The following is a 12,447-nucleotide window of genomic DNA, read 5'->3' on the forward strand; positions in this document are numbered from 1 at the left end:
GCCTTATGACGAGGGTTTGCGTCACTGTCAGATTCTTCCCTCTCATCATCCGAATACTCGCAATCATTGCTCATGTTGAGCTGTTGTCAAGTGCTTCCGAATTCGTCATTAGCCTGTTGGAGTGAACGTAAACGCTCATCCAACTCAGCTTGGAATTCTTTCTGACGTGCTTCCGCCCAAGCTTAACTTGATCCAGTGTTTGGCGGGGAAGCCTCGTCTGTTGCTTTTCTACCTGAGTATCAGTGAATCTTAGGGGAGGGTTGTTTACTGCACTTGCCCCGGCTTGGGTAACCGGGGTAGTGTTCGTAACATTCGTGTATTCGCCGGTGTTCCTCCCAGTGGCTGGGGTTGTGGTTACCGGAGCTTCTTGGTTACCCGGTGGCTTTGACATCGGAGTAACGTTAACCATCTTTCCAGGAGTTTTGAAAAAACTAAGAAAAGAATAATTAGTTCTAGCTTAATGCACGGATGACGCCAATGAAGAAACACTAAATGTCCCCGGCAGATTACGAATAATCTTAGGGTTAAGTTGATGTTTCCCACGAGGGTTAGGTCCGGCAAAGATGGTTATTCTTCTCGACCTGCAAAACAGACACCGTGAGCTCGTCACTGAGAAGGGGGGGGGGTTTCTCCTTGTGACCACCCTCCGGCGTGAGAATCAGACTAGATTGCTCTGAATATAAATGTATATTGAGAGAAATAGCTAGAGAGAAGATAAGATCCTGATACCGTTCCAAGGTGTTGGAGTATTTATAGCCGAAGGTAGGTTTCCAAGCAGGTACGGCCAGTTGTATATAATATTCCTTTTCCACCAACTACAGGCTACGTACGTGCCACGATGGGAGTTGGTGGGTAGGCAGCGGCTGATAGTGACATTTTGTACTGGAGCGTGCTCCTCCTCGTACTATTGTCGGTGAGTTGTCACCCTGTGATTGGTTCATGGGCTGCTTTTGTCAGATCTTGTCTATTTTGTCCATACCTTGGCAGGTATAGTACAAAAGATCTTCCAGAAGCGTACGGACTGGCTCTTTTGGGCGGGAATATTCTCGCCTTGCTCATTCTTTCCTCAGGTGACATTGCTGAAGTATGAGTTAGTGCCTTATGCGTGTAGTTTTACTGTTAGTGCGGGTAGCCTTCCTTATTGGCTTGTACCCACAGCTGCGGGAACAGGTAGGGTACTGTACCAAGGGAGGCTTTCCTGCGGGAACAGCTGGCTTACTGCGTGTAAGGTATTCATCTCTGAGCATGGTGGGTACTGCGGAACTAGCCGGTCTCTGCGCAGACGTACCTCTTCAAGGTGTGTCTTGCGGGTCCAACTGGGCTTTGCGGGGACCTACCTCTTCAGTTTATCATTATGATTTGAGCCTCTCTTCTTAATTCTCAAGTCTTTAGGCACATTCTTTACAGAAGTGTCAATTTATCATTCGTAAATTGCCGGTTGATTAATAACACTTAAGAGAATGTCCAAAATGATTGCTAATATCTTATATGCACGTTTATATTCATTTGTGTTAAGGAACCATTCGTTTAGAATACTAGTGAACAAACGTAAACAAATAGTTTGTTCATTTAGTTGTTTGCATGTGTTCAATTAAAGTTATATTAATAAACAACATAAACATGCACGGTGGTTTGGGTCTTGAGCCACCATATGCACAGTGAAAGGTAAAGAATAAAGGTGTGCAATAATTGAAGAAACAGGTGAATGTTTTGTAGACATTTATGGAAGTGGAGACATCTTAAGATCCCTTAGACATCTCGTTAAACTTTCTTTCTTTCTTTCTTCTTTTTTTCTTCTTCTTCTTTTTTCCCCTTTTTAATAGTGTTTGGGAACTATTAAAAAAATAGTGTTTGGAAACTACCTCCAATATCCATGTGAGACTTTATAAGACGAGATGTTAAACGTTCATACTTTTTTAACGCTTCAATTATGACTTACTCAGAACACTATCAAGCATGAAACACACCATTCTACCAATGTGTGAGAACCCATTTGAGTCTCGTTAAATTTAAATATGTTTCTTTCTTTCTTTCTGTTTCTATTACCTTTTCTTTTTTATTAATTACCATAAAATTACTAAGATGATTTTTTTATAATTAATGAATATATGATCTTTTAATCGACTAATTTCATCAATTTTTCATTACTTCAATCTGCGCATCTACTTCTTTTTCATGAATTATATGATGAATAACACGTGCAAAAATAGAAGGATGAGACGAGCACCTAACTTGTTGAAATGATTAATTTGTTAATAACGAGTTTAGAAAGACATTTTTTTAACGACCAACAAATACTAGTCCGGTTACCCAGGATAACCCAATTGCAATAGGGCACCTCATACGCGCGTGATCGCAAACAATGCTATGTACCCAAGTCCATCATCTCCTGTTCTGAGAAAACCCGCCACCCGAATGCCTACTGCGATAAAATGCGGTTGGGATCGGATTCAAACTTGAGACCTTACGCTCTTCACTTCAAATCTTCACGTCCCCTCCAATACCAGTTGAAATAAAACTCATTGACGAAAAACGAAATCAGTCAAAACCTTTTGCAATTTTCTTAACTAAAACAAATTGAATTAGTTTTTCTTAATACAAAATCTAAATTAATATTAATATATATATTAAAAAGAAGAATTAAATCCTTCTCACAAAATTACTATTTAATTTACTATTCATTTTTTTTAATTTTATTAATTACTATAACCACTAATTCACTAATCATAGTTTCATAAATAAAAATAATAGTTTTTATTTTCTTTATTATAATTATTTTGTCTAATTAAAATATTTAATATATTATATTTTTTAAACACTAAATTTGGACGAGTGTCGACTTTAAATATTTTATTGTTGTTCTTAAACTTTGCTTTCATATTTTTATAGTTCGTCTTTACAATGACCGAAACTTTTTTCATGGTTTAAAAATATCCCATCGTTGAATGGTTTTATATCCGCGTTTCAGCGTTTGATACCTATAGCTTGCCCTTAAAGTACTTTTTTTGGATTACTAATTTGTGTTGGTACCGCTGATATGAACCGAATTTATGCTGATTCGCAGTTGTAACATGTTGGTCTTTTTGGTTTCACATATGATAATTTATTGTATTTTGGCATTGACAGGTTTATTTTTTTTGTTTAGTTTCGATGTCGTAACTTGATACTGACTGACTTTTCGTTGACTTTCAACGAGTTTATGGTTTAACGTTTTTACTTATGTTTTTTGTTCGATTTAACGGTCCCGTAGCTAAGCACAGGCTCTAAATCCTAGTTTTTTTTAAATATAGGATGAAGCCGAACAAACGCAAACGCAGAAAGAGCATACAACGGAACATGCCATTCAATTCCAGTCTTCTTTTTCATCCAAAAGCTTTCTTGCTTATTCTTTTCTCTAACCTAAGTATTTACTTATCAATTATAGAGTCAGATCCTACTTCGATAGTCAGGAATTGCAAGAAGGTCCCATCACTACGAGATTAAATAAATTTGTGCCAAGGAAGCTTAATATCATGATTTTGTGCCTGCTCTAGATCGTCTCTTGACTAGATTGGGTCGTAAAGGATTTGATATTCCTTCTATCTTATTCCCAATATGTTTGAATTCGGTGAAAGTTTTGGATCACATTTTTGGAGTGAGCCATCTTGCTTCAAAGATTTGGAATGCTATTGGTTATTGGTTGGAGGTGGTTCTTCTAGGTGATAAAGGGCCTAAAAGTATTTTAGACTGTTTGGATTCGTCAGGATGGGTGAAAAAGAAATAAGATGTTATTGAGGTGATTATTCATACGGCGTGGTGGATTATTTGAAGAGCTCGGGCTGAGTTTATTTTTAGTCAGCCAAATGACAGCAAAGACACTCAATATGATTCGATTGTTTCGGTTTCGTATTTGTGGTTGTCATCTCGTAACTGTAAGTTTATTTGAAATGAGTAGCGTGGCTCAAAAACCTGTTACTTAGCATGTAATTTTTGTTTTGTCAATGTTTAGGTTTCTTTCCGGATGTGGTTTTTAATTCAAGCTTTTTTTTTTGTTTTTTAAACATCAAATTGATTGCTATCGGTTTATCAATTAGTTAATAGAAATAAAAGTTACCTGTAATCTAATGGCCCCGTGATTCATCACTTACCCTTTTAAAATAAATATAGTGGGTTTAAATTCTTATAAATGCAAGGTTAGGTAGTCCGTAGTATGGGTGAAAATAAATTAGCTTGTCGTTTATAAAAAAGTAAGAATAAAAGGTCAACTGTATGTTCAATATCACTATTTTATTTGCCCGGTTTTGAGAAGGCAAATAAAATTTTGGGTCGAAGGTAAAAAAAAAATTTGGGTGTTAATTAAAAGGGAATATTTTGTTGAGTTAAACAATTAAATTTTTATATTGGTTAATTTGGTTATATTGGGGTTGTGTAAAAAATTTTTGTATAAAAATAGGATTAAAAAATGTCTTAAATGATACTTGAACCCATAATCTTTTGATTAAGAGTAATACTCATTTGTCACTAGACCAAGCTAGTGGTCATGTAATTAGGCTTAAACATTAAACATACATATTGTCTTTAATAAAAATAAATATAATTTAAAAAAATATTTCGAGCCAAACAGCGTGTCGGGCCTGTGGCCATCGACCACCCCGCCACCTCTATGGGCCGGCCCTGATGTGAAATAATCTAAATTGGTCAGTATTTACCACAACTCCTCTAAAAATATTTAAGTGTGTTATCTATATTTTATGAAGGAGAAAAAAAGTTATTATTTATTAGTAAATTCAAAGAAGCACTACTTAAACATTTGTAATTTTCTAATACTTTTTTAAAGTGGTTAAAAGTGAATAAAAAAGAAAATATAATGAAAAATATATAAAAATATTATTAATTGAAAATAAAAGAGAAATTATAGTTATTTCTAACTATAAAGATATAGATATAAGATATGATGAGAATGCTCTAATTTGATTATTTAACAAATCAAAGTGCTATACATAAAATTTTAATCCTATAAAATATCTTTTTTTTATTGTTAGACTATGTTGTGGGATTAATAGCAAGAGTTAGTTTTTCGCTCCCTGTCACAAGCACATAAAATATATAGTCATCCGTTAATTTACGCGTTGTGGGTTAACTAGGTTTATTATACGTTTAAAGAAAAGAAAAACAAAAAAAAATAATAATAACAATATATGATTGGTTGTTAGTGGGGTAGACCCCCTAATAATTTGTGTTGGCGTTGTTATGGGGATGGCGATGGTGGCCATGGCCACTCTATGTTAAGCCCATGGCGGTGTGGAGGTGTTGTCATGCCCACGTGACATGGATTCGCCAGCAACATACAACCTTATAATACTATACATTACCTACGTTTTTATAAACGGTCCTAAAAACATAATATACTTTTATGAAAAATATGTGAAGGTTTTTGTTTTTTAAAACTATTTGGCACTATGAATTTAAACTCTCACCCATTGAAAAAAGGTAAAACTTATCCAATACCTTAATAACACTAGGCTAAATGCAACATTTAAAGTTTTTTAAGTAATAATCAAAATGGGTCTTAAATTTTACTCCTATAGATTATAGTTTATACTTTTCATTGCTCATGGACGTTCAAAATTAAATAGTTAGTTTACTTTAGTTAATTATGAAACTTGTTCCATGTAATTTCGAAACCACAAACACCAAAAATAGTGGTTACAACTTACAAGCAAAAGGGAATGCAGCTTCACTAGGAAAGTGACGGGTAAGTTAATTAGGTGTTAAAGTTACAAATTGAAAACAACCAAACATACATAAAGGTTTGATTGTATGTTTGCATTTCTTTACACTGGACCTTTCATCACTGTGATATATATATTTATTTTTATTGATATTAAGATTTGTGAAAGTTTTGTTCCCTGGGTTCATTCTTTAAGGGAACATAATTTTAATAATTTAAAGTGGTATTTACTACTTGATAGTGATTCATACTAACAATTTATCATTAATGCTCTTACATAGAGTTATGTATGAATTGGTTTTGGGTTCAAACCAAATGATTTCAATTTCACGAGTTCAGTTCGATTTTAATTTTTTTTAACGTACCATTAGACTTGAAGATTTGGGGAAAAACCCTAAAACAATTAAGTGGACCTCAAACTTTATGGTTTTTTTGTTAATAGTTTATAAATTGTTTATTACGCATTTGATCTAAAATTTTTCAACTAAATATTTTTATTAATTTTTCATAGATCGCATAAACTTGATTTTTCAGTTTGGTTCCAATTGGTACGACCTTTTGGGGTTTTTTATTTGTTGAAAGAAAAACTAAAACCATGCCCAAACAAAAAGTCGGTTGAAAACATAAGACAAAACCATAGATTTTTTATTGGTTTGGTTACATGGATTATTCATATAACCATTCGGTTATTCTTGTTTTCATGCAAACCCCGACTCTTAACTTTTATTTTTGTTATTAAGGACAATCCCACTCTGATAATCATCATATATATACACTTGATTTTGTCACAAGTAGTGTGTGTTTCCCCGCTTTACTCATAACTATTGGTGTGAACAAAATTAAGTGGATCATGCATTAAATTTGGGTGATTATGCAAATGATATTAATTTTGTCAATGAAAATGAAAGTTTGAAGTTTAAAGTCAAATTATCATTATAAATTATTGAGTTAATGAGACTTAATTTGAATTTATTAAAATTTAGTTTGTCTAAAACTAAAAAAACAGTTTTTTATTCTTCAAACTAAGGATGAGCAAAATCGGTACTGGTACCGGTTGGCACCGGTACCGAAATCGGTACCGATTTGGTACCGTCGGTACCGAATCGGTACCAAAGTTTTGAGTTTCGGTACTGGTACGAGACCGGTATTTCCTGAAATTTTACCTTCAATCCCGGTCCCGTACCGGTACCGAACCGAATATTTCGGTACTGGTATCAAAAATTTGCGATTTTCGGAACCGGTCGGTACCGATACGGTCCCGATCTCATCCCTACTTCAAACCATGTTTTTGAATTAAAACATAAGTGTATTACATATGCTAACATAGTAACATTAAACAAGAAGTTTAGAACTTTTCTACAACATGCAAGTAGACGTTACTACTTTAGATCGATTATCAATATAAAAGATCATATTATTTATTAATTAAAACTTATAATTACAGAAAAGAATTTCAATTGATTGAAAAAGAAAAAGGGTTAGCTAGCATGTCAAAACCTTGTCGGTCTCCGGGTTGGTCAAGTGGGTGACAAGTAAAGTCCGGTGGGCTTGACCGGTTAAGTTATACTTTCTCTAGATTGTTTAAATATTAGAGCACATGATCAATAGCATCTCTATTGGTACTGATCCCGAATTTTTCTACTCGGAATTTTCCAAAAACTTGGTACCGGTATCCAAAATGATCGGTTCGGTACGGGTATCGTTGCAAAATTTGGTAAATACCATAATAACCGATACTCGTTTCTTTACTAGTTTGGCCGATATGTAATCAAGAATATAAGTTGCATCTTCATCCTTGAGCAGGTATGCCCCAAGAATCATGGGCCCCCCATTATTAAAATACAATTTAAAAAAAAACAAAAACTATATGCACACGTCTTTAAGATCATGTTTATAATAATCGAATATTTTTTTTACATATAGTTATGTTATTTTAAAAATAACCACTGCCGTTGAATTTGTTTATTTTTATTTTCAACATACTATTAAAATACTAGTTTAAAAAATGGGATGCATTAAAGAGAATACAAAAAAATGATGGTAGTAACAAATATGTAAGTAAAGTTTTAGAATCGAACAATATATAATATATTAACGAAATAAAATTACATCATACTTGTAACGAAAAATCTTAATACTTTGGATATATTAGGGGTACAAAAGATCTTAAGAAAGTCATGATCTACTGTATATTTTATATTAGAAAAAAGTAAGAAAGTTAATATTATTTTTCCTTATAGTTTGTTAACATATGTAATAGCAACATGAAATGTATTACTAAAATACTTTGAAAAAGTTTGTGACAACAAAAATAGTGACGAAAACTAAGATAGCATCACGTGCAAGAGATCCATGCATATGTAACCCACAGGATGCACCAACCATACCATATGGAATAAATTTACAATAAAGCATATAAACTACCATACATACCAACAAAGTACCTTTAACAATATAATAGTTTACAATAAACCCCCTTAAATCCTCCTCGAGACAACACAAAATCTGCTTTTAAGTAAAAGAAGTTCACTTGCCACAAACAGAATCTTTCTGTCAACTTTAACCAACATAAGACAAACGGAAAACGTTATTCATAAACATATCTGAAAATAATACATATTACCCCCTAGACTTTCACAAACATTCCAAACCTACGAGACTAGGTCCACGGACCACAATCCTAGGAAGCATGTTTGGTTGGTGGATGACCAAATGTTTCAAACTCTTAAAAACGGCGTTCTGGAGTCCAATGTGGCGCCGCCTGACTAAAATGCGCCGACACGACTCGTGAGTCGAGTAGTTCCATGATCGGGGTGAAACTCACACAACGTGGGACTTTGTATTGGTTGATCGAAGCACCTCGTGAAAGTGCGTAATCCATTAGCTCTTCAAACGTACCGTTTTGCACGATCCGGATCTCTAACGGCCCGATCGAGTTGTCCGTAACCCGGCTTTGTCGATAAACCGAGTTTAACGATTCCTCCATAGCCAAACAGCATTTTTCCAACACGTCACCAGTTGGACCATTAGTCACGTCTTTAATTAAAAGTTCCCAAAAGATAACATAATGTCCCGGTATTGTCTTCATGTCACCGTAGCTAGTGTATTCAACAACAGTCGTGTTATATTTTTTTAACAGCTCGGATGCATTTTCAACCGCGGCTTGCAACTCGGTTTCGTCGGTTTTATCCGCATCAATACTCAATAAAACGTTTTTACGTCTAATGAATTTAAATTGTGGTGCGGAATTATGGAATCTTTTGACTTGAAGAATGTCGCCGACACGGTACCGACATAGACCGGAGTATGTCGTGATCACGAGCTCGTATTCTTTACCTAGCACCAATTCGGCTAGATCAAGAAGACGAGGTGGTGAGTCACGTGAAATGGTTACTGGGTTCGATGGATCATGTGGGATGAACTCGAAGTAACCCATGTTCGGCATGATGGTGTAGCAAACGTCTGATGGCTTAGCCATAGGAGTTAAATTCAACCCGAAGTAACATTCCGAAGAAGCGTACATGGTACACGCTTTCGGTAAACCACCACTGTAATAATCGAGTATCGGAATGTACTGAGCCATGGCCCCAGTGACAATAACCTCGAGGTACTTCGTATTCGGCCAAATACGAGTAATAATCCCTTCCCAATTCTCCTCACAACATTCTTCTCTAATAAACCGAGCCAGCTCAGGGCTCGGTTTCAGTATTTTCGAAATACATTCCCGAATCGCGGGGTCCGTGATTCGGGAACTCAACTTCCCGGTCTCGATATCGAGAGCCAGTTGTTGCCAGTTAAGCTGGAGAAATTTGATCGAGCGCACGAGGCCCGAGGCGAAAGTCGCCCCGCACCGGAGAACTTCTTCGCGGTAAATTAAACCACAAAGCATTTGAGAGTACATGCTTTGGAAAGCATCCACACATAACACGGTTTCGTTCGGGCTAGTGTAGACATTGTACGGATCAAAGGGTCGGTTTTTGAACTGTTGGCTTTTGTAGTAGCTTGTTAAGACCGGACGAGCAACCAACCCACTAGGGGTTTTGGTCTCGGCCTTAATGAACATAAAGTACAAACCCTTGCCTTTGTCTAGTCCAGGCACATACCTGTCACAAAAAAAATGTTACATACATGTCACATGCATATTTTTTAAACTATAATTTAATAAGTTAATTACGTACAGATTCATGACAGGCATGAGAAGACTGTAGAGCTTCTGTCTACGATCCATTTCTTCAGCAATAGTAGGCATGAGTTTTCTTTCACCAGCAGAAGTCCCAGAACTGTCATTAATTAAAAACAATATTATTCCCATTAGCAACTACAAAAACCGTTAAAATGTATATTTAGGTACGTAAAAAAAGAATGAATATATTAATAATAATAATAATAATAATGACAACCTTGTGAGGAACTCAGAAATGGGATGAGATGACAAGATGGAAGACCGGTCACCATTAGCGATACGTTGGACGTAAGGCTGGAGGTCATCGTAACTGATCACCGGAACCTTTGACTTGAAAGTTTCTCGGTCAATGGCTCCATTAAGGTTCCACTGTTGCAAGTATTCAGTGTCACCGTTCTGAGTAAGAATCTCAGACAAGACATTCTCTTGAACAGAGTCAGCATTTGTAGTCATCTGTTCGATGAACTGAAGAGCCTTAGCGTGTTTCTCAGATGAGATCTCAGAATCGACAGCCATTTAGATATGGAGATGGAGTGTGTTTTGGTTGATGTGGGAAGAGGTGGTATTTATAGGATGTTGGTGAGGTGCCACGTCAAAAATGTTGTGGAAAAATAATAATATTATTATAGTTGTTTACGACTGGTGTGCATGGAAATGTTTGATGCTGACGTTGTAAGGTGAACAGGGGGCAGGTGGGACAACCATTGTCTACCACCGGGATGGGCAGGTGGGGACCGGCCTTGTGACACGTCAGATCGGGTTACGAATAAGGGTTTTGTCCGAGTATCGGACAAGACGGTTCTTGCTGGTGATTTGGTTTTTGCATGACAACGATGGTTTGCCGGCGGTCCGGCAATGTTCAGTCTTCATTTATATGAGAAAGTTTTTTATTTTAAGTATTGATACGTTATATATATTTTGATATATAGCTTCACTGAGGTGATAAAATAATTTAATAAAAGTTATGCATATACATAATCAATTAACCTATCATGTAAAAAGATAACTAAAATAAAAAATGAGAGATGCAAAAACTACCAAATCTATTGTACTTATATTGTTGTACATGAATAAAAAGAAAAAAATTAATAATAAGGATGATCATATGGGTGGTACAATGTTGGTGTTTAGTTTTGACTGGTTTAATTGTTCAACCCGAAATAACATATTTTATTTCTGTTATTTTGAAAACAATAATCTTGACTTGCACATATAAAATATGTTCACGTGGAGTAAAGACTAATTATATAAATGAGATAATATATGTGAACTAATTAAGTATTTAACATTTTTATTAACTTTACGGCCTGTATGTCATTTATAGTTATTTCAGTTAGAAAATATGTTAAACGAAAAAATTGCATTAGGTGTTTATATAATAGATATACATTTTGATAAAGTGTCACAATTTCATACGCTAATTAAAACTATTGTTTAAAAAAGTCGTATAAACATTTTCGTGATTATGCATTTTTTATCCAAATTATAATAAAAAAATATATATGTTTTAGTGACCTGCATAGAAAAAAAAATCCTTAGAGAACCTAAATTTTGAATTAATTTACTTAAACATGATATGAGCTGAAAGTCATCTAAAATAATAAAATAATAATTAGCAATTTAAGTAATTTGTCGCAATCAAAGTTAATTTAATAAAGAGTTCAATTTAATTACGGAATAAGATCTTGGGTTCAAGTTTCACTTAAAACAAAACATAGAGGGCTTAAATTCAAAAGGTCTTTTCAATAAATAAGTTTTCTTCTAAATAAAGAAGATGATATGGTGAGTCACTGTTCTTAAGTTATCCAAATTTGTTGTTTAGAAAAAACATATATGTTTTTGATGATGCTAATCCTTGAGTAATTACGTTGTCAACTCTATCAGGTGTTTGGATGGTATTACGATAATTATACTTTTTTGAAATTAAATAAGTTTATAATTAACCTCCAGTTTTCTTTTGTACCTTCTTATCTCACCATCTAAGTCGGATAATATATGTAACAAATCTACAAAGTTTGAGTTAACTTTATCAATAACTATAGCAGCTTAGTCCCAACGAAAGTATCTTTTAAAATGGGTGCTGTAAATATACCCTTTACGACCCTACACCATTTTTATTAAATATACACCCTCATGAAGTTTGTTAGATTAATTACTATTATCTCATAACATTATTTATATACATATTAGTCCCTACAATATATTTTTCATTTAATAATTTTCACTTACATATATTAAATTAAAAACTATCAAGTATTGCTATTAATTTATTTTTTAGTATTAATTTTGTAAATATTTATAATATCTTTTCTTTAATTTTAATAGTATATATATATTTATAATATCCTTATTTTACCTCTTTATCTTTTACAAAATAATCGCTAAACCCGAAACTCTAAACCCTAAACTCGAACCCTAAACCCGAAAACCTAAACCCTAAACCCAAGCCCTAAACCCTAAACCTGAACCCTAAACGCGAAAACCTAAACCCAAACCCTAAACCCGAAATCCTGAAAGAAAAACGCGACTTGAAAAAAAAATATTAAATCCTTAA

At 34.4% G+C, this 12,447-nt stretch overlaps 1 protein-coding gene across 1 annotated transcript; it reads right to left on the reverse strand.

Moving 5' to 3' along the window:
• Window positions 1-7,956: 7,956 nt before the first annotated feature.
• On the reverse strand, window positions 7,957-10,409 carry LOC143624084 (putative indole-3-acetic acid-amido synthetase GH3.1). The gene is made up of 3 exons (XM_077094830.1): window positions 10,111-10,409; window positions 9,889-9,990; window positions 7,957-9,813 (listed from the first exon to the last, which is right to left on the reverse strand). The coding sequence occupies exons 1-3, from the start codon at window positions 10,407-10,409 to the stop codon at window positions 8,436-8,438; spliced, it is 1,779 nt and encodes a 592-aa protein (XP_076950945.1). The 3' UTR covers window positions 7,957-8,435.
• Between the last annotated feature and the right edge of the window lie 2,038 nt (window positions 10,410-12,447).

The sequence above is a fragment of the Bidens hawaiensis genome, unplaced genomic scaffold, assembly GCF_021521415.1.
Source record: "Bidens hawaiensis isolate Kalapana, Puna unplaced genomic scaffold, B.hawaiensis_p1.1 tig00003653_1, whole genome shotgun sequence".
In the NCBI taxonomy this organism is placed as follows: domain Eukaryota; kingdom Viridiplantae; phylum Streptophyta; class Magnoliopsida; order Asterales; family Asteraceae; genus Bidens; species Bidens hawaiensis.

Coding starts and splice junctions, on each gene's coding strand:
- LOC143624084 (XM_077094830.1), bottom strand. CDS start 10,409: ATGGCTGTCGATTCTGAGATCTCATCTGAGAAACACGCTAAGGCTCTT. Junction 9,991..10,110: donor ATTTCTGAGTTCCTCACAAG/GTTGTCATTATT, acceptor AATTAATGACAG/TTCTGGGACTTCTGCTGGTG. Junction 9,814..9,888: donor CTCATGCCTGTCATGAATCT/GTACGTAATTAA, acceptor TTTTTGTGACAG/GTATGTGCCTGGACTAGACA.